Source organism: Leucoraja erinacea, chromosome 1 (genome assembly GCF_028641065.1).
Source record: "Leucoraja erinacea ecotype New England chromosome 1, Leri_hhj_1, whole genome shotgun sequence".
In the NCBI taxonomy this organism is placed as follows: Eukaryota; Metazoa; Chordata; class Chondrichthyes; order Rajiformes; family Rajidae; genus Leucoraja; species Leucoraja erinaceus.
Window position 1 is genome coordinate 43,291,471 of NC_073377.1, and position 23,554 is coordinate 43,315,024.

At 41.3% G+C, this 23,554-nt stretch overlaps 1 protein-coding gene across 3 annotated transcripts in view; it reads left to right on the top strand.

Moving 5' to 3' along the window:
* Positions 1-23,554, top strand: part of LOC129696117 (probable phospholipid-transporting ATPase IM) — a 199,420-nt gene that overhangs the window by 170,258 nt on the left and 5,608 nt on the right. For all 3 annotated transcript variants that reach the window (XM_055633597.1, XM_055633586.1, XM_055633606.1), the window contains 6 exons: positions 2,366-2,549; positions 6,400-6,623; positions 7,547-7,630; positions 11,191-11,436; positions 16,461-16,599; positions 23,208-23,338. In XM_055633597.1, coding sequence (XP_055489572.1) covers positions 2,366-2,549; positions 6,400-6,623; positions 7,547-7,630; positions 11,191-11,436; positions 16,461-16,599; positions 23,208-23,338 — 1,008 coding nt within the window. The remainder of the gene's footprint in view (positions 1-2,365; positions 2,550-6,399; positions 6,624-7,546; positions 7,631-11,190; positions 11,437-16,460; positions 16,600-23,207; positions 23,339-23,554) is intronic.

Below are 23,554 nucleotides of genomic sequence, written 5' to 3' on the forward strand. Positions count from 1 at the left end.
TGAGCACAGACTTTTAATCGTTCCTCTTTGGCTCCCAAAACAACTAACTCAATTTTGCATAGGGATGCATAGAGACTCTGTTCCTTGAGCTTGGTAATACGTTTGAAGGGGATGTTGATGTTGAATGCCGAGCTGTAGTCTATGAACAACGTGTTATTATTGTCTAAGTGGTCCAGTGTAGAGGGGAGAGCCAGCAAGATCACATCCTCCTTTGACCTGTTGTGGCGGTAGGCATATTGTAGGGGTTCAGGTTCTTGCTAAGGTAGGAGTTTATATGCACTATAACCAACCTTTCAAAATATTTCATCATCATGGTCGTTAGTGCATTGAGGCATGTCACTGTACTTTATTTGGACAAATTGTTGATACAAACCAGAAACAGCAGTGGGCCCAGTACACCACTGGCCACAAGCTCCAGTGTGAAAAACAATCCTCTGCCATCAACCTCGGCTTCCTTCCATGAGCCTAGTTTTCTACGCCTTGGTCCTCATCAACCTTTTTTGGTTACTTCTTAAAAAAATTTAATCAGATTCGTAAGGCACAATTCCCCCCTGTAAATATCCCTCATCAGACCCTCTCTATCCAAATGCACATATATCTTATCCTTCAGAATCCACTCCAGTAACTTGCCTGCTGCAGATGTATGGCTCATTTGTCTATAATTCCCATGTTTTTCCTTGCAGCCCTTCTTAAATAGAGTCACAACGTTAGCCACACATCCTGCAGTCTACTGGCACTTAAACCATGTCTAATGATGATTCATATATCCAAGCCAGGGTTCCTGGAATTTCTTCTCCAGCATCCCACAGGGTTCGCGGATACATATGATCAGGCCCAGGAGATTTTGCTCCCTTCACACACCTTAGAATATCCAGCAGCATCTGGACCAAAATGCGCACTATCCTCAAGATATCTTCATTAACTGTCCTAAGTTCCTCAATGCTCACATTTTTCTCCACTGTAAAAACAGATGAAAAATACTCATTGAGAATCTTTCCCATCTCCTGTGGCACCACACAGATCTGACCACTTTGGTTTCTGAGGGGGGCTAGACTCTCTGTTACCCAAGTTAATTTAATGTACTTCTAAAGTCTCTGGGTGTTCCTTAATATTATCTGTCAATGCTATGTCCTGCCCCCTTGTGGCCATCCTGATTTCCTTCCTAAGTTTGCTCCTCAGTTCCCAAAACACTTGATTTCAGTTGCCTATTCCTATCCCATGCCTCTCCCTTGTTCGTGACCAGAGTTTTAATGCCTTTTGTCATCGAGACTTTCTTACTCCCACCTACCTTGCCCTCTCCCAGTTCATGCCCTGAACACTCACCATTGCATTTTCTGGATATCTCTTTGCCCGCGAACAACCTACTCCAATTAACTTCCTGTCACTTATAGCCATAGAGTGATATAGTGTGGAAACGGGCCCTTCGGTCCAACATGCCCACACCGGCCAACATGGCCCAGCTACACTAATCACACCTACCCGCGTTTGGTCCATATCCCTCAAAATCTATCCTATCCATGTACCTGTTTCTGAAATGTTGGGATAGTCCCTGCCTCAATTACCTCCTCTTGCAGCTTATTCCGTACACCCACCACCCTTTGTGTGAAAGGTTACCCCTCAGATTCCTATTAAATCTTTTCCCCTTAACCTTAAATCTATGTCCTCTGGTCCTCGATACACCTACTCTGGGCAAGAGATTCTGTACATCCACCCAATCTATTCCTCTCATGATTTTATACATCTCTTTAAGATCACCCCCTCATCCTCCTGTCCTTGTCCGTCGATCGGTGCGATCATTCTCCGGCCACCTCCGTGGCGCCGACCCAGGCTCCAGCCGCGTGTTCTGCCAACCCAGGCTGCGGGCTTCGTCAAAACTTTTCCATTTTCACTTTAAATCTATGTCCTCTGGTATTTGATGCTTCCATACTGGGAAAAAGATTTTGACTTTATCTCTATCTATGACTCTCATCATTGTGCATACTTCAATCAGATCTCCCCCTCAAGCTGTGATGTTCCAGAGAAAACAATTTAAGTCTCTCCAAGTATATTCTGAGATGTTAAAAAACACCTTCACAAAACTGCAGTTACTAATGCTGTTCAAAGAGTCTTTGCTTTAGGGCAAAATATGGTGTATTATGTGATTTTGCATTCATTGTTCACAGAAATTATTTTCCAGTGTAGTTCAGGAATGTCTCCAGCACCACCTAATTAAAAAGTGGATTTCAGAATTAAGGATGTTTGGCATAATTGCTGCTCTATGAAATATTGTTTTTTTTTTTAACACATATGTCTCCGAGACAAAAATATTTAGTATCATTGTAATTATTGAAGTATGTGTTCTAATATGTCTTCTGTCCAAATACAGGCACATGCTTTAGAAGGAGACATGGATTTAGAGTTCCTAAAAACAGCTTGCCTCTGTAAAACTGTAATCTGCTGTCGTGTAACACCTCTTCAGAAAGCTCAGGTTGTAGAACTGGTAAAAAAGTACAAGAAAGCAATAACATTGGCAATTGGAGATGGTGCAAATGATGTTAGCATGATCAAAGGTGAGTGAAAAATAACACTAATTTAGATACAAAGACTGGCTTTTAAAAATCTGACTTGACAATTGACATCATTATGGAAATTATTATTCCAAAACCAAGAATTCATTATTATCATAAAGTATTGCAAAAATAAACAATTACATCAAATTACTTTGTTTAAGAAGGAACTGCAGATGCTGGAGAATCGAAGGTTACACAAAAAAGCTGGAGACACTCAGCGGGTGCAGCAACATCTATGGAGCGAAGGAAATAGGCAACGTTTCGGGCCGAAACCCTTCTTCAGACTGATCGGGGGCGGGGGTGGGCGGGGACAAGAAAGGAAAAAGGAGGAGGAGCCCGAAGGCTGGGGGATGGGAGGCGACAGCAGGGGGACTGAGGAAGGGGAGGAGACAGCAAGAACTAACAAAATTGGGAGAATTCGATGTTCATGCCCCCAGGACTCCCCAAACGGAATATGAGGTGCTGTTCCTCCAATTTGTGCTGCACCGGAAATTGGAGGAACAGCACCTCATATTCCGTTTGGGGAGTCTGCATCCTGGGGGCATGAACATCGAATTCTCCCAATTTTGTTAGTCCTTGCTGTCTCCTCCCCTTCCTCAGTCCCCCTGCTGTCGCCTCCCATCCCCCAGCCTTCGGGCTCCTCCTCCCTTTTCCTTTCTTGTCCCTGCCCACCCCCGCCCCCGATCAGTCTGAAGAAGGGTTTCGGCCCGAAACGTTGCCTATTTCCTTCGCTCCATAGATGCTGCTGCACCCGCTGAGTTTCTCCAGCTTTTTTGTGTAACCTGTACATCAAATTACTTTGTTTAGTTTTGAATTGTAATATTATAGGCAAGAAAATAATAATATATAATATGGTAATTTCAGAGTAAAGATACTTTCAAAATATTACCTCACTGGTGTGAGTTGGGTGCATTTACCTTTCACTCTGTATTTGATGAGTAGCAACTACTAACACAGGTTAAGCAGATAACCGGATTTCATATTTCAGGTCAAAGACTCTTCATCAGACCATTTTTTTTTAAATCATGAATTCTATCTTCATTGTCTAATCTAAACTTGATCCAATGATCACTGCTGCAAGGTCTTCTCCCACTGACATGTGATTCATTTGGCTCAACTAATTCAACAGATCCAGGTGCAATGATGCCTCCTTTCCCAATATCGTCAATTTACAGTTTATACGCATTTCTGCTATTTCCCAGCAGGTTTTATCCTTCATCTCTCTTTCATTATTCTACTTCTGTGAATTGTGCCATTGTATTGGGAAGGTACCAATGTCATCCCATTAACCGAGAAAGAAAAATAGGATAACCATAACTATTGCAGATCTTTCAGTTTAAATTAATTTGTGGGGATGATATAAGATTATTGAATCTAATTAAAAATAACTAAGCTGATAAAAAATAATAAGGAAATGGGCTGTGAAGAATATGGCACAGACCCAATCAGATAATAGATTCCGAAATAGCATAATTCTTTGATTATGTGTCAGATTTTTTTTACTTACATTTTTTGAGTAAGTCAGCATCATGGACGATGTTCCTTGTATAGATTTACAAAAGCCATATAGATTTCACATAGTGATGTTAACAAAAGTGTGAGAGCCTGTGTAATTGGAGGTAACTCACTGGTGTAGGTTGTTAATTACTTAGGAAATAGGAAGCCTGGAGAGGAATTAAAACATTGATTGACAAAATATATCAAGTGACATTCCCAATGATCTGATATGGGGCTTGACTTTCTCACCACATAAATTAATGTTGAGGATGAAGCAATTGAGCATTGCATATCCACATTTGCACTTGATACCTTTGGTAGATACAGAGTGCAAACAGTCTTGCTTACAAAAGAGCCTTGACAACAGAGCAAATGGTTTAAACTATGGTGTTGGAAAACAAATCAGATATTTTTATGTATCAAGAGATTTTGATCAACACAAATAACTATTAACTGGTGTACACCCTACAAAAAGCTATGGAATATTGCCTTTTATTTAAAGGGGATTAAACTATAAAAATGCAGATGTTGTGCTATAGAGACTCGGTCAAATCTATTCTGCAATGCTAAATTATTTGTGGTTACCAAATCTTTAGACAAATATAATTGACATTAGAAGGAGTTCAGGACAAATTAACAATGGTTATACAGGTTAAGGGTTTATCAAACCGATATCTTTAAAATGATAAAGTTACGATAGGAAGTAGACAAAAATGCTGGAGAAATTCAGGTAGAGAATTCCACAGACTCACAATGTGAGAAAGTTGTGAGTTGTGGAAAAGTTGTGTGAAAAAGTGTTTCCTCGTCTCCGTTCTAAATGGCCCCTGGTTCTGGACTCCCCCAACATCGGGAACATGTTTCCTGCCTCGAGCGTGTCCAAACCCTTAATAATCTTATATGTCTCATGCTTCTAAACTCCAGAGTATACAAGCCCAGCCACTCCATTCTCTCAGCATATGACAGTCCAGCCATCCTGGGAATTAACCTTGTGAACCTACACTGTACTCCCTCAATAGCAAGAATGCCCTTCCTCAAATCAGGGGACCAAAACTGCACACAATACTCCAAGTGTGGTTTCACTAGGGCCCTATACAACTGTAGCAGGACCTCTTTGCTCCTATACTCAATTCCTCTTTTTATGAAGGCCTACATGCCATTTGCTTTCTTTACTGCCTGCTGTACCTGCATGCTTACTTTGATTGCCTGATGAACAAGGACCCCCAGATCCCGTTATACTTCCCCTTTTCCCAACTTGACACCATTTAGATAATAAACTGCCTTCCTGTTTTTGCTACCAAAGTGGATAACCTCACATTTATCCACATTAAACTGCATCTGCCCACTCATCTAACCTGTTCACCTAACCAATCCACCTGCATTCTCATAGCATCCTCCTCACAGTTCACACTGCCACCCAGCTTTGTGTCATCTGCAAATTTGCTAATGTTAATTTGAATCATATCATCTAAATCATTGATGTATATTATAAAATTAGCACCGAGCCTTGCTGCACCTCACTAGTCACTACTTGCCATTCTGAAAAGGATCAGTTAATCCCTACTCTTTGTTTCCTGTCTGCCAACCAATTTTCTATCATGTCAACACTCTACCCCCAATACCATGTGCCCTAATTTTGCCCACTATTCTCCTATGTGGGACCTTAACAAATGTTTGTTGTACGTTGAGAAGATAAGTGGGCATCATGTTAACAACGACCCGCTAGTTGGTTAGTTGTCCTTCAGCATTTAAAATCAGATCTATAAATTCAATAGTATTAGAAGAAACGTGGCAAGAAATAGGCAAAATTTAGTTAGCACTACAATTTTTTTTACATCGCTGAAGGTTTGCCACCATCATATTTATTACAACCTTTCCATCAAACATCTGAGACAAATTCTAAAATAATTGTTATCTCTTTCTTTTTCCTGAAACAAGTGACATTTTCTCCAGACCAGTCTGAGTTCTGACTAATTTTCATTCTTACTGCATTGAGTCTGAAACAGAAGGGTGGCTAAATTGACTAACAAGCTCGAACAAAAGTTCAAACAGACCATTAGTCACAATCTTAAGAATGATCCAAGCGCATCAGCAAGTTGTTCTGATGGTTTTTTTGGAGGATCTTAGTTAATTATGGTGGTTTGGGGGGATTGGAATGAGAAAGGCCTGAACATCCCTTCCAAGATGTGCAGGTACACCTCTCTGTGGAAGCTAAATTAGATATGTTACTTGTTGAAGAGATTTTGAATCATGATTTATTGGTTGTTTATACAATCTTCTACCTTGAATAACATTCATTTGTCTCTTTGTAAATGTACATTGTAAATCTGAATATATTTAATTCATATTTTAACAGCTGCTCACATTGGAGTGGGTATAAGTGGTGAGGAAGGAACACAGGCTGTCCTTTCAAGTGATTTCTCCTTTGCCCAGTTTCGTTATCTCCAACGTCTTTTACTTGTACACGGAAGATGGTCCTATCTTCGGATGTGCAGATTTCTCCGTTACTTTTTTTATAAAAATTTTGCTTTCACTCTTGTTCACTTTTGGTATGGATTCTTTTGTGGATTTTCAGCACAGGTAAGACAATTTATTAAGTATTTTTTGCTAAACTCTTATAAGACTTATACCAGTCTAAGCTCACTGACACTACAGTCATGAAAACACGCATGGATGTTTTTCACCTGGACTGTACACAAAACAATGTTTTCTTACTGTATTTTGCTACACAAATATTAATACTTAAATTGTGATATTAATCTACAGTGTGAGAGAGAAAGAGATGGAAGGGGAACACCAGTTTAAATATTTTTGCTTTAGACTGAACAAGGTTTCCAGTAGGAAACTGCCAGTTAAGTAAAAATGAGTAGTTTCAGTTATCAATTGGTGAGACAGTTTTCCAATTTAATAAATGGTTTGACCCAAGAAGGCCATTTCTGCCCTGAAATGGGCTGAAAATTAATGTAATTTTAAACTTAAAATATGTGCATTTGTGTTATGTGTGATTTTAACATGAAAACATGTCATGTGTGACCATTTTAAATTGTCATTTGGACCCCTTGAGGTCCAAACGAAATGCCGTTTCTGCAGCAGTTTGGATACATTACAAAACAAATAGAAAACATGTCAAACATAATTTAAGCCTACTCAATCTTGAACCTGCCCATTAACATTTTTTAGGGATGGAGGATTGGGTATTCAAGGTCGGTTAACCAACCCATTCCAAACTGGCATGCATTTTAGTCTATAGTAATGTGTTTCTGAAACAATGATAATCTGGCAGGGATATTAAATACATTAAAGCCTAAGTAATATGCCAAATAGCGAATTGGCAGTTGCCTAAAGAAATTTATTTGGAAATTTGCATGGGATGCAAAATAGTCTGATAAATGTTTTTATCAGGTTTTAATTTGACATTATTTCATTAATTCTTATAAATTCTTGTTATTTTTTGGTTCTTAATTTCTAATGCAAACTTTTAACTGTTTTTCTTCTTTACGTAGACAGTGTACGATGAATGGTTTATTACACTCTACAATTTAGTGTATACATCTCTTCCTGTGTTAGGATTGAGCCTGTTTTATCAGGTATGTCTGTAAAATTATTGTTTGATCTTTTCTTGGCTGTCCTCAAATATTTGCAATATTATGTGTCAAAATCTTTAAACATGCATATCTGGCTCTGATGATGTATATACAGGGCAAATTTGCTGAATGCCAATACTTTTGACAGCTAGAATATAGATCACTCTCTGCCCTGATGCATGAAACATTGACAATGTTGACAATTCCACCCACTCCCCACTCCCCCTCCCTGAACAACAGATGCAGCTCGATCTGTTGAGTTTTTCCAGCAGTTTGGAAGGAACAAGAAGTGGTAAAAGATTGGCAAATAATGTGGTGAGAAGAAAATTTGGAGCACAGTTGTAGCTTTGTGGTTAGGAATAGTGCATAGTGCGAGAGAACGTCAACATTCAGATTGAAGCTCAGTCTGCAGTTGTTGGGGGGAAAAGGAGGGTAAGAAGACTTCCAATCAGGGAGGTTGGCTGGGGGAAGGATGCAATTCAGAAAGTTGGAAATAGGATCCAAGACCAAAGCTGTCTTTAATGATTGGGGGGTGGAAATCCTCTGTTGGCTCAAGTGCTAAACGGCTAGTTATTGGGAAATCAATATCTTCCCCTATAATTTTGCTGTGGAAATTCCACAGATTGGAGCTGCGACTTTATTTCTATAAAATTTAACGCTGGTACCATTGCCATTATGACTCAATTTTTAGTATGGCGATTAAATGACTATGTGGCGATAGTGGAACTGGAAAAATCATTCTTCAGTTATGTGTTTTAGGAGCTGAAATGGTGGGAATGAAATCAGGTTGCATGAATCTGATATTTTGTGTGATATTTCACTTGTTGTCCAGTCATATAAAGCATTGACTTCCACTTGTTTGAAGGTTGTCTTCCTTTGTTGAAACTGCAGTGCCAATTGCTCTAAATAGATTATCTTAATTAAAATGGTATCTAAACCTCACCCTCCCAGATACTTTCACCTGCAACCGCAGGAGATGTCCTGTCGTTAAACCTCTTCCCTCACCAGCGGGTAGAAGCTGGGGTGATGCCTTCTGCTAAAGAGGTTGTGGGTTTATCACGTTGGAGCAAGGCTTCCCACACCGCTTCTATCGTGGGCTCCATCGCTCTAGCCCAGTGCGCTGGCCCCGCGGGAGGGGTAAAACAAAAGTCAGGAGCAAACTTGAGGAACTACACCTCACATTCCGCTTGGGTAGTTTATAACCCAGTGATGTAAACATTGAATTTTCCAAGTAATTCTTTCATGTGCCCCAGCCTAGAATGTGCCCATTTATCCCACTATACTGCCCCTCTTTACCATTCGCACCGCCTCCCTTTCCACCTACATTCCTTCCTCTGGCTTTACATTTCACACATCTTTTCTCCTTATCTGATCTTTCTGTCTCTTTTCCACCTCCAGCCTTTGTCCATCCATCGAAACATTCAAACTCCCCCCCCCCCATCTGCATCACTTGCCAGGCTTTGCCCCGCGCCCAATTTTCCCCCAGCTTGCTGCACTCCGCTACAATGCCAATATTATCCCACTGGAATTCTTTGAAGAGGTAAATAGCAGGACAGACAAAGGAGAGTCGGTAGATGTTGTTTACTTAGATTTTTAGAAAGCCTTTGATAAGGTGCCACACGTTAGGCTGCTTCGGAAGATGAGAGCCCACGGTATCAAAGGGCAGATACTAGCATGGATAGCAGGTTGGCTGGATGGCAGAAGACAAAGAGTGGCAATAAAGGGGGCTTTTTCTGGTTGGCTGCCAGTGACTAGTGGAGTCCCGCAAGGGTCGGTGCTGGGGCCGCTACTCTTCGCGCTGTATATTAATGATTTGGATGAGGGGATTGCAGGCTTTGTGGCAAAGTTTGTGGATGATCCAAAAATAGGTGGAGGGGCAGGTGGGGTAGAGGAAGCAGGGACTCTGCAAAAGGACTTGTTCAGGTTGGGAGAATGGGCAGAGAAGTGGCAGATGGAATCTAGTGTAGCACAGTGTGGAGTCATGCATGTTGGTGGTAGGAATAAAGGCATAGACTATTTACTGCATGGGGTGATAATACAGAAATTGGGGGTGCAAAGGGACTTGGGAGCCTGGTGCAGGATTCCCCAAAAAATAATCTGCAAGTCGAATCGAAAGTACAGAAAGCAAACAATGCTAGCATTTATTTCAAGAGAGCTTGTATACAAAAATAGGGATTTAATGTTGAGGCTCTATAAGGCGCTGGTAAGGCCGCATTTGGAATTTTGTGAGCAATTTTGGGCACCAGATCTGAGGAAGGATGTGCTGGCTCTGGAGAGTGTTCAGAAGAGATTTACAAGTACGATCCCAGGAATGAGTAGGTTAACCACTGGTGAGCATTTGTTGGCACTGGGCCTGTACTCGCTGGAGTTTAGAAGAATGAGGGGGAACCACATTGAAACATACAGAACAGTGAAAGGCTTGGATAGAGTGGATGTAGAGAGGATGTTTCCACGAGGAAGGAGATGATGAGAAATGTATTCCGTCATTGGGTGGTGAATCTGTGGAATTCTTTGCCATAGAAAGCTGTGGAGACCAAGTCAGATAGATAGCTTCTTCATTAGTACAGGTGTCAGGGGTTATGGGGAGAACTGACACAAAATGTTATCAGGTCATGTCCTCCAGAGATGTTGCCTGACCCACTGCGTTACTCCAGCATTTCACGTTTTTTTAAAGATTATCTTCATCAGTGAAGTAAATGCTGAACACTGACCTTTTGAAGGTGTTATCAGATCTCACAAAGCAAGGCTTGGCAATGTAATGCTGCAGAGTTTTGCTGCAGAGCCTCTTTATTATCAGGCTTCTGAAAAGTCCTTCCATAATCAAGTGTACTGTCTGGCTCACTGCTAACCCATTGGACATTGGGCTTTGTCTATGGAACTGATACACTGCAATGCTGAGAAATATATTCTGTATCTTCTCCTTTGTTCTATCCATTGTATTGACCATTGTATGTATGTGTCTGAACTTTTGGATAGCATGCAATATAAAGGCTGTCACTGTACCTTGGTACATGTCACAATAATAAACCTGAACCCAGCAAATAGTTTCATCATATTATGACAATATTGCCTAGCTTTGCATCTGCAAGCAGCCTTTAATGATCAAACTGACTTTGGCAAAGAAAAAGGTCAGCAATGGCATGATCTGCGGAGCCCACTTTGAAGTTCTTGCGGTATTCCATGAAATTTTCAACAATTATTATTGGGGAAAAAAGAACGTTACAAAATTTTCTTATGTGTGATTGTGAACATTCGTGTTGCCCTTTTTCTTCTTCATTCCGCAAATAGGTGCAAATTTCCCCTCATAATTCTAAAGCTTGACCGGGCATTGTTTCTGTTGCACTTTGATTGTTAAACAAATGATGAACAGACGAAAAAATCCTCACTGTGATCTGTTATGCTGTACCCACTCTACACATGGTCTGCTAGCTAATCAAATACGCTAGTACTTTTCAAAGAAACAGTAATGTTATATTATCTCAATATTATTTGTAAGGAGAGATACACACAAATGCAACAACATAAACCATTCAATACAATTGTGTTTGGTTTTGTTTCTGCAGGATTTTAATGATCGCTGGAGTATGGCATATCCTCAACTTTATGAACCTGGACAGCTTAATCATAATTTCAGCAAATTAGAATTTGTGAAATGTGTTATCCATGGAGTTTACAGTTCCTTAGTACTCTTCTTTATTCCTTACGGTGCCCTTACTGAAGCAGTAAGAGATGATGGGAGGACCATTTCAGACTATCAGTCATTTGCTTTAATTGCTCAGACATGCTTGCTTGTGACTGTCACTCTGCAGGTAACAATAATTATTCACATGCTTTATTTTCATGCACAGTGGCTTGCAAAAGTATTCATACCCCTTGAACTTTTCCACATTTTGTCACGTTACAACCACAAACGTAAATGTATTTTATTGGGATTTTATGTGATAGACCAACACAGAGTGGCGCATAATTGTGAAGTGGAAGGAAAATGATACATGGTTTTCAAATTTTTTTACAAATAAAAAACTGAAAAGTGTGGCGTGCAAAAGTATTCAGCCCCCTTTACTCTGACACCCCTAAATAAAATCCAGTGCAACCAATTGCCTTCAGAAGTCACCTAATTAGTAAATAGAGTCCACTTGTGTGTAATCTAATCTCAGTATAAATACAGCTGTTCTGTGAAGGCCTCAGAGGTTTGTTAGAGAACATTAGTGAACAAACAGCATCATGAAGCCCAAGGAACACACCAGACAGGTCAGGGATAAAGTTGTGGAGAAGTTTAAAGCAGGGTTAGGTTATAAAAAAATATCTCAAGCTTTGAACATCTCACGGAGCACTGTTCAATCCATCATCCGAAAATGAAAAGAGTATGGCACAACTGCAAACCTACCAAAATATGGCCATCCACCTAAACTGACAGGCCGGGCAAGGAGAGCATTGATCAGAGAAGCAGCCAAGAGGCCCATGGTAACTCTGGAGGAGCTGCAGAGATCCACAGCTCAGGTGGGAGAATCTGTCCACAGGACAACTATTAGTCGTGCACTCCACAAATCGGGCCTTTATGGAAGAGTGGCAAGAAGAAAGCCATTGTTGAAAAAAAGCCATAAGAAGTCCCGTTTGCAGTTTGCCACAAGCCATGTGGGGGACACAGCAAACATGTGGAGGAAGGTGCTCTGGTCAGATGAGAACAAAATTGAAGTTTTTGGCCTAAATGCAAAACGCAAGTGTGGCGGAAAACTAACACTGTACATCACCCTGAACACACCATCCCCACTGTGAAACATGGTGGTGGCAGCTTCATGCTGTGAGGATGCTTTTCTTCAGCAGGGACAGGGAAGCTGGTCAGAGTTGATGGGAAGATGGATGGAGCCAAATACAGGGCAATCTTGGAAGAAAACCTGTTAGAGTCTGCAAAAGACTTGAGACTGGGGCGGAGGTTCACCTTCCGGCAGGACAACGACCCTAAACATACAGCCAGAGCTACAATGGAATGGTTTAGATCAAAGCATATTCATGTGTTAGAATGGCCCAGTCAAAGTCCAGACCTAAATCCAATTGAGAATCTCTGGCAAGACTTGAAAATTGCTGTTCACAGACACTCTCCATCCAATCTGACTGAGCTTGAGCTATTTTGCAAAGAAGAATGGGCAAAAATTTCAGTCTCTAGATGTGCAAAGCTGGTAGAGACATACCCCAAAAGACTTGCAGCTGTAATTGCAGCGAAAGGTGGTTCTACAAAGTATTGACTCAGGGGGGCTGAATACTTTTGCACGCCACACTTTTCAGTTTTTTGTTTGTAAAAAAATTTGAAAACCATGTATCATTTTCCTTCCACTTCACAATTATGCACCACTTTGTGTTGGTCTATCACATAAAATCTCAATAAAATACATTTACGTTTGTGGTTGAAACGTGACAAAATGTGGAAAAGTTCAAGGGGTATGAATACTTTTGCAACCCACTGTGTACGTTTTATGTAATTTTATATATTAGTTATATGGTTAGTTTAGTCGCGTGCTAACCAGTCAGTCAGAGAAAGACAATACATGATTACAATCATGATTCCATAGCCTTCTAATATATACACTTGGGGTGGATAGGCAGTCATATTTAGAAAATCTAAGCCAGTCCAGTCGGCAGAAGAGGTCCAGTATTATCACTTTACTAGTAGTACTGTCTACACAATGGCTCATGACGTTCTTCTGGATGCACTTTCAAAATTCCTGCTCAGCCTATCACATTGAGGCAATCACAGTCTTAAAACGCCGTACAACGAAAATCCCATTGCACTTGCACCTCTCCGTGTACTGTCAGTAGATCAGCTGCTATATAACCATATAACAATTACAGCACGGAAACAGGCCATCTCGGCCCTTCTAGTCCGTGCCGAACACGTATTCTCCCCTAGTCCCATCTACCTGCACTCAGACCATAACCCTCCATTCCTTTCCCGTCCATATAACTATCCAATTTACTTTTAAATGATAAAATCGAACCTGCCTCTACCACCTTCACTGGAAGCTCATTCCACACAGCTACCACTCTCTGAGTAAAGAAGTTCCCCCTCATGTTACCCCTAAACTTCTGTCCCTTAATTCTCAAGTCATGTCCTCTTGTTTGAATCTTCCCTACTCTTAGTGGGAAAAGCTTATCCACGTCAACTCTGTCTATCCCTCTCATTTTAAAGACCTCTATCAAGTCCCCCCTTAACCTTCTGCGCTCCAAAGAATAAAGACCTAACTTGTTCGACCTTTCTCTGTAACTTAGTTACTGAAACCCAGGCAACATGCTAGTAAATCTCCTCTGTACTCTCTCTATTTTGTTGACATCCTTCCTATAATTAGGCGACCAAAATTGTACACCATACTCCAGAATTGGCCTCACCAATGCCTTGTACAATTTTAACATTACATCCCAACTTCCATACTCAATGCTCTGATTTATAAAGGCCAGCACACCAAAAGCTTTCTTTACCACCCTATCTACATGAGATTCCACCTTCAGGGAACTGTGCACAGTTATTCCTAGATCCCTCTGTTCAACTGCATTCCTCAATTCCCTACCATTTACCATGTACGTCCTATTTTGATTTGTCCTGCCAAGATGTAGCACCTCACACTTATCAGCATTAAACTCCATCTGCCATCTTTCAGCCCACTCTTCCAACTGGCCTAAATCTCTCTGTAGACTTTGAAAATCTATTTCATTATCCACAACACCACCTATCTTAGTATCATCTGCATACTTACTAATCCAATTTACCACACTATCATCCAGATCATTGATGTACATGACAAACAACAGTGGACCCAACACAGATCCCTGTGGCACCCCACTAGTCACTGGCCTCCAACCTGACAAACAGCCATCCATCATTACTCTCTGGCATCTCTCATTCAGCCACTGTTGAATCCATCTTGCTACTCCACCATTAATACCCAACAATTGAACCTTCTTAACCAACCTTCCACGAGGAACCTTGTCAAAGGCCTTACTGAAGTCCATATATACAACATCCACTGCTTTACCCTCATCAATTTCCCGAGTAACCTCTTCAAAAAATTCAAGAAGATTAGTCAAACATGACCTTCCAGGCACAAATCCATGTTGACTGTTCCTAATCAGACCCTGTTTATCCAGATGCTTATATATATTATCTCTAAGTATCCTTTCCATTAATTTGCCCACCACTGACGTCAAACTAACAGGTCTATAATTGCTAGGTTTACTGTTAGAACCCTTTTTAAACAATGGAACAACATGCGCAGTATGCCAATCCTCCGGCACTATTCCCGTTTCTAATGACATTTGAAATATTTCTGTCATATCTCCCACTAATTGAAGGGAAGTCTGCAATATACACCCAGCAAAGTATGCATCCTTTGTTATTTCTGTGATCTATCCATATGGCCTAATTGGAGAGCCTTCTAGGTCACCCATCATGACTGCAGAGATAGCTTCCTTATTCAATAATGCAGCGCTCCTTCCTTATTTACTTCCACTTATCATATCTGAAGCTTCTATAACCTGAAACATCCAGTAGCCTGTCCTGTCCCTCTTTCAGTCACGTTGCTATAATTGCAACAATATTATATTCTCATCTGCTTATCAATGCTCTAAATTCAACCGCTTCACTCGTCACGCCCCTGATATTAAAATGTATGCAGTTTTGCCCTTACAAGTTCATGACTGTACCTTCCTCCCAACTGTAAACCTAATAATGTGCTCCGTTCCCCTGCTAATTAGGTTAAACTCTCCTCAACAGCACATATCTACCTTCCTACAAAGATGTTGGTCCTGTTCTGGTTCAGGTATAATATATAAACGCTAACAAAGCTTTCTCCATGCCCATTTGACAACATCCTTATTGTTCAAGATGTGATTTTCTTTTACTCGGAGAACAGTTAATTCCCAAAACACATCTAAATGATTGATGAATTAAATCACTATTAATAATCTATTTTATGAAAAAAGGCAAAATAGCTATACTTATTTGTGTTTCCCTTTTGGATACTACCAGGGTCCAGCACACAATCATTTTAATTAATGCCAAGTACCTTATTGCTGCTTATCATTATAATATTAAACAATATCAGCTCATGTGTAGAGTCACAGAGTTGTACAGCGTAGAAACAGACCCACACTGGCCAACATATCCAAGCTACACTAGTCCCACCTGCCTGCGTTTTGTCCATATCCCTCCAAACCTGTCCTATCCATGTACCTGAGTGTTTCTTAAACGTTGGGACAGTCCCAGCCTCAACTACCTCCTCTGGCAGCTCGTTCCATACAAACACCATCCTTTGTGTGAAAAAGTTACCCCTCGGATTCCTATTAAATCTTTTCCCCTTCACCTTAATCCTATGTCCTCTGGACCTCAATTCACCTACTCTGGGCAAGGGACTCTGTGCATCTAACCGATCTTTTCCACTCATTATTTTATATACCTCTATAAGGTCACCCCTTATCCTCCTGTACTCCAAATAGAGTCTCAGCCTACCCAACCTCTCCCTTTAGCTCAGACCTTCCAGTCCTGGCAAGATCCTCGTAAATATACTCTGTACCCTTTCCTGCTTGACAACATCTTTCCTATAACATGGTGCCCAGAACTGAACACAGTCCTTGAAATGCGGTCTCACCAACGTCTTATACAACTGCAACATGACCTCCCGACTTCTACCCTCAATACTATGAGTGTAACTTAATGTCTGAAGCTATAGCCATTTCAATTTACTATTGTAAAATAAAATCCACAGTTCTTCAGAATGCTAGGCTAATAAAGTTTTATTTATTGGTGAATAATTCTGACCTTGCTTTTATTGCTGCTTGTCAACAGGTTGCACTTGATACAGCTTACTGGACAGCTATCAATCACTTTTTCATTTGGGGCAGTCTAGCAGTTTACTTTGCAATAACATTTACAATGTACAGCAATGGCATGTATCTGATATTCCCAACTTCATTTCCATTTATAGGTATGTATAATACAGTGAAAATAATAGCTGTATATCATTTTATATAAAAGCAATTATTAGACTTTCTATTAAAAAATACTTTATAGATCAATAATACTAGAGAAGGCTAATCCTATTTTCTTAAACAAAAGAAAATAATTTCATTTGACTATTCATATGGAATACTTTACATGTAAAAGAATGATATACAAAATAAATAGACGAAAGAATATCAGCCATTCATGGCTATTAAGGGGGGATAGGTTGCCATAGGTAACTGGTTAAATCTTCAAATTCACTACACATTTCTCAAGCCCACTTGGGATTTTGGGGTTTCCATTTTACATTTAAAAAAATATCTTTGAGTCCAAATAATTTGTCCTGAAAAAGGCAGATCTCAATTACACATATAATTGCAACTTTTACAATGCGATTAGATTGGAAACCTGAGGCATGCTTTTGGTGGGCTTTGTGAACGACAGCTGGGAAAATGAAGTGATACCCTATGGCCATTCAGCCCTTTGAGCCAGCACCGCCATTCAATGTGATTATGGCTGATCATTCACGTACCCTTTTCCTGCCTTCTCCCTATATCCCCCGACTCCTCTATCTTTAAGAGCCCTATCTAGCTCTCTCTTGAAAGTATCCAGAGAACCGGCCTCCACCGCCCTCTGAGGCAGAAAATTCCAGACTCACAACTCTCTGTGTGAAAAATGTTTTCCTCATCTCCGTTCTAAATGGCTTAACCCTTATTCTTAAACTGTGGCCGCTGGTTCTGGACTCCCCTGCCTCATGTTTCCTGCCTCTAGCGTGTCGAAACCCTTAGTAATCTTATATGTTTCAATATCTCCTCTCGTCCTTCTAAATTCCAGAGTATACAAGCCCAACCATTCCATTCTCTCAACATTTGACAGTCCCGCCATCCCGGGAATTAGCCTTGTGAACATACACTGCACTCCCTCAATACCAAGAATGTCCTTCCTCAAATTTGGGGGCCAGGTGTGGTCTCACTAGGGCCCTGTCCAATTGCAGAAGTACCGCTTTGCTCCTATACTCAACTCCTCTTGTTATGAAGGCCAACATGCCATTCACTTTCTTCACTGCCTGCAGTACCTGCTTACTTACTTTCATTGACTGATGAACAAGGACGCCCAAATCCCGTTGTACTTCCCCTTTTCCCAATTTGACACAATAGACAATAGACAATAGGTGCAGGAGTAGGCCATTTGGCCCTTCGCGCCAGCACCGCCATTCAATGTGATCATGGCTGATCATCCTTAATCAGTACCCCATTCCTGCCTTCTCCCCAAATCCCCTGACTCTGCTATTTTTAAGAGCTCTATCTAGCTCTCTCTTGAAAGCATCCAGAGAACCTGCCTCCACCGCCCTCTGAGGCAGAGAATTCCACAGACTCACCACTTATTGTGAGAAAAAGTGTTTCCTCGTCACCGTTCTAAATGGCTTACTCCTTATTCTTAAACTGTGGCCCCTGGTTCTGGACACCCCCAACATCGAGAACATGTTTCATGCCTCTAGTGTGTCCAAGCCCTTAACAATCTTATATGTTTCAATGAGATACCCTCTCATCCTTCTAAATTCCAGAGTGTACAAGCCCAGCTGCTCCATTCTCTCAGCATGACAGTCCCGCCATCCCAGGAATTAACCTTGTAAACCTATGCTGCACTCCCTCAATAGCAAGAATGTCCTTCCTCAAATTAGGGGACCAAAACTGCACACAATACTCCAGGTGTGGTCTCACTAGGGCTCTGTACAACTGCAGAAGGACCTCTTTGCTCCTATGTTCGATTCCTCTTGTTATAAAGGCCAACATGCCATTCGCTTTCTTCACTGCCTGCTGTACCTGCATGCTTACTTTCATAGACTGATGTACAAGGACCCCCAGATCCCATTGTACTTCCCCTTTTCCCAACTTGACACCATTTAGATAATAGTCTGCCTTCCTGTTTTTGCTACCAAAGTGGATAACCTCACATTTATCCGCATTAAACTTCATCTAACCAATCCACCTGCATTCTCATAGCATTCTCCTCACAGTTCACACAGCCACCCTGCTTTGTGTCATCTGCAAATTTGCTAATGTTACTTTGAATCCCTTCATCTAAATCATTGATGTATATTGTAAATAGCTGCGGTCCCAGCACCATGCTTGCAGTATCCCATTTGTCACTGCCTGCCATTCTGAAAGAGACCTGTTAATCCCTACTCTTTGTTTCCTGTCTGCCAACCAATTTTCTATCCATGTCAGCACCCTACCACCAATACCATGTGCCCTAATTTTGCCCACTAATCTCCTATGTGGGACCTTATCAAATGCTTTCTGAAAGTCCTGTCTAATGTGGATTTCCTTCAGTTCCTCCGTCACCCCTGATCCTCTGGCCACTAGTACATCCGGAAGATGGTTTATGTCCTTCTTAGTGAAGACGAATCCGAAGTACCTGTTCAACTCATCTGCCATTTCCTTGTTCCCCATCATAAATTCACCTTTTTCAGTCTTCAAGAATCCAACTTTGGTCTTAACTATTTGCTTCCTCTTCGCATACCTAAAGAAGCATTTAATATCCTCCTTTATATTCTTGGCTAGCTTACCTTCGTACCTCATCTTTTCTGCCCGTATTGCCTTTTTAGTTATCTTCTGTGCTCTTTAAACGTTACCCAATCCTCTGGCTTCCCGCTCATCTTTGCTATGTTGTCCTTCTCTTTTATTTTTATACAGTCCCTGATTTCCCTTGTCACCCACAGTTGCCCCTTACTCCCCTTGGAATCTTTCTTCTTGTTTGGAATGAATTGATCATGCGCTTTCTGTATTATTCCCAGAAATACCTGCCATTGTTGTTCCACTGTCATCCCTGCTACGGTATCTTTCCAGTCAACTTTGGCCAGCTTTGGCTCCATAGTCCCTCCCCTTTGTTGAACTGTAATACTAACACCTCCGATTTACCCTTCTCCCTCTCAAATGGTAGATTAAAACCTACCATATTATGGTCAATACCTCCTAATGGCTCCTTAACCTCAAATTCCCTTTCAAATCGATTCATTACACAACATTAAATCCAGAATTGCCTTCTCCCTGGTAGGCTCCAGTACAAGCAGGAGAGAAGGCAGGTACGGGATACTGAGTTGGATGATCAGACATGATCATATTGAATGGCGGTGCAGGCTCGAAGGGCCGAATGGCCTACTGCTGCACCTAATTTCTATGTTTCTATGTAAGCTGCTCTAAGAATCCATCACGGAGGCACTCCACAAACTCCCTTTCTTGGAATCGAGTACCAACCTGATTTTCCTAGTCTACCTACATGTTGAAATCTCCCATAACAACCGTAGCATAGAAACATAGAAATTAGGTGCAGGAGTAGGCCATTCGGCCCTTCGAGCCTGCACCGCCATTCAATATGATCATGGCTGATCATCCAACTCAGTATCCCGTACCTGCCTTCTCTCCATACCCCCTGATCCCCTTAGCCAGAAGGGCCACATCTAACTCCCTCTTAAGTATAGCCAATGAACTGGCCTCAACTACCCTCTGTGGCAGAGAGTTCCAGAGATTCACCACTCTCTGTGTGAAAAAAGTTCTTCTCTTCTCGGTTTTAAAGGATTTCCCCCTTATCCTTAAGCTGTGACCCCTTGCCCTGGACTTCCCCAACATCGGGTACAATCTTCCTGCATCTAGCCTGTCCAACCCCTTAAGAATTTTGTAAGTTTCTATAAGATCCCCTCTCAATCTCCTAAATTCTAGAGAGTATAAACCAAGTCTATCCAGTCTTTCTTCATAAGACAGTCCTGACATCCCAGGAATCAGTCTGGTGAACCTTCTCTGCACTCCCTATATGGCAATAATGTCCTTCCTCAGATTTGGAGACCAAAACTGTACGCAATACTCCAGGTGTGGTCTCACCAAGACCCTGTACAACTGCAGTAGAACCTCCCTGCTCCTATACTCAAATCCTTTTGCAATTGAAGTTAACATACCATTCGCTTTCTTTACTGCCTGCTGCACCTGCATGCCTACCTTCAATGACTGGTGTACCATGACACCCAGGTCTCGCTGCATCTCCCCCTTTCCCAATTTGCCACCATTTAGATAATATCTGCTTTCCCGTTTTTGTCACCAAAATGGATAACCTCACATTTATCCACATTATGATTCAACTTGTACCCTATATCGAGGCTACTGTTAGGGGGCCTGTAGATAAGTCCCATTTGGGTCTTTTTACCCTTACAATTCCTTAGTTCTATCCATCCTGACTCCACATCTCCTGTTTCAATGTCACTTCTTGCAAGGGACTAAATTTAATTCCTCACCAGAGAGCTACCCCACCCCCTCTGTCCACCTATCTGTCTTTTCGATAGGATGTATACCCTTGAATATTCAGTTCCCAGCCCTGGCCATCTTGCAGCCATGTCTCTGTAATTCCCACAACATCATACTTGCCAACTTCTAACTGAGCCTCAAGCTCGTCCACTTTATTTCTTATACTTCATGCATTCATATGCAGCACATTGACCGGTATTCATCTCCCCTCTCACACCGCTCAATATTGGCCCTGATCTTACTCTCTTATCCCTTATCGAACTTTCCTTCCCATTAATTCGGGAGTCTTTTGTAACTTTTTCCTGTACTCCCCTTTAACTCAATTTTTATACTCCCAATTTGTCAATCCCTCCCCCCCACTATTTAGTTTAAAGCCACACGTGTTGGCCTAGCAAACCTGCCTGCCAGAACGTTGGTCCCCCTCCAGTTAAGGTGTAATCCGTCCCTTCTGAAGCTAAATCCTTGCTCCCTGCACCAGCCCCCCACCCAACTCTCGTTTTCCCGGATGTTCATGAGGTCATCAAGTTGCTTCTAGTGCCCCAACACGGTCCTTCAGGAGCTGAACCTGGACACACTTACCACAGTTGTAGCAGCCAGAGGCACCATCAGTGTCCCTGCCTCCCACATCCTGCAAGCCTCACACTGAATCAGCTTACCCGTCATGTTTTCACCGCGTCCCGTATTCTCCAACTTTTGGCGTAGTCTCCACTCCTCGCCGGAGATTCGACTTCTAGCCAATCCTAGCTCTTGCTGCCTTTTGGCTGTTCCTGCTCTCTCACCTCCACGGTAACGCTTGAATTGGGATTTTGGCGCCTTTTTAAAATCTACTTTCCCTCTTACTCACGGACGCCTATCCAATACTAGCTCTCGCTGCTTCTGTGTATTCATTTTTCTTCACCTCCGTGTCTACCTGCCACTTTCAGAGAACTATGTACTTATACTCCTCGATCCCTCAGCTCTACAACTGTCCCCAGGGCTCTAACATCCCTGTGAACATCATGCCCTGATTTGACTTTCCAAAAGGCAACGCCTCATGCTCATCTGAATAAATTCCTTTTGCCATTCCTCGGCCCACTTGCCCAGCCAATAAAGATCCTGCTTTAATTCTTGATAACCATCTTCACAATCTACTGCAGTGTCATCTGCAAACTTACTATTCATGCCTTGTACATTCTCATCCAAATCATTGATACAGATGGCAAACAGCGCTGGACAAGCGTCCAGTCTTAAACACAATCCTCCACCAGCACCTTCTGCTTCCTACCATGATGCCAATTCTGTATATAGTTTGACCATTCGCCCTGAAACCCATGTGATCTAACCATCCAGTCTACCATGCAGAAACCTACTAAAGACCTTGCCGAAATCAATATAGGCTATGTCTGCAGGTTACTTCGCAAAACTCAGTTAAATTCATAAAACATGATTCCCATGCAGAAAGCTATGCTCGCTATCCATAATTAATCCCTGTATTTCCAAATGTATGTATGTCTTATCTCTCAGAATCCTCTCCAGTAACTGTCCTACCATTAGTTAGTTAGACTTACTAATATATCATTTCCAGGTTTTTCTTTGCAGCCTTTCTTATGTAGAGGTATAACATTAACTGCCCACCAGTCTTCTGGCAGCTCACCCATGTCTAAACATGATTCATATATCTCAGCCAGAACTCCAGCAATTTCTTATCGAGCTTCCCACAGTGTCCTTGGACAGGGAGATTTATCTACCCGTATAAGTATTAAGACATTTGGCACCTCCTTGACTGTAATACAGACTGTCCTCAAGACATTGTTTGTAGCTCCAATAACATTTGACAAACATGATAGCATTTAAATTAAATATTCTATTTAATTGACAGCCATCTATCACTTTAAACATTCTCTCCTTCTACCAACATTTCAAGATTGTTGTGCATATCATCTGTTGCAACAACATGCCTAGACTTCTTCATCAATACTAGACATTACATTCTCTGCCATAAAACGCTTCAAATGTCCCAACAACCCTGGGGTCTCCTCCAAGTGTCCCACAAGGAATAAATGTCTTTATTAGAATTGTGTGTTGGATATTTCACAGATTTCACCATTTAGAGGAGAGTTAACAGCAGTCCTCGAGTGAGAAATCAAGGAAACAGAAGTAGCAAAGTGAACTCAGAACGTTAAAGCAAGAAAGATTGAAAATATATATATTTTTTTAAACTGCTGAAATCCAAATGAGAAAGTATTTGAATGAATAGTCAAATTATTCATTATTGCAGCTTTTTTAATGTAATACAACACACCATTTTATTTTGTAGGAACTGCAAGGAATGCCTTGAACCAACCGCTTGTATGGTTGACTATTTTCCTCGCTGCCATAATGTGTATCCTGCCAGTTGTTATTCTGCGATACCTCTTTGCTGAACTGAAACCTACTTTCAGCAATAAAGTAAGTTACTTTGTTACTTGTTACATTTGACTTAATGAACAACATAAGAATGCCTATATGAAAACATATATCCGTCCTCCGGCTCCAACCAACATATGTGATTCCTTGTTCTTATGGCTCATTATTAACAGGATATTTTTCACCTTGTTCTAATAATTAGATTTTGTTTTCTGTACTTCATATGTGAGCATAGCAAGCCACTACTGTCATGTAGTA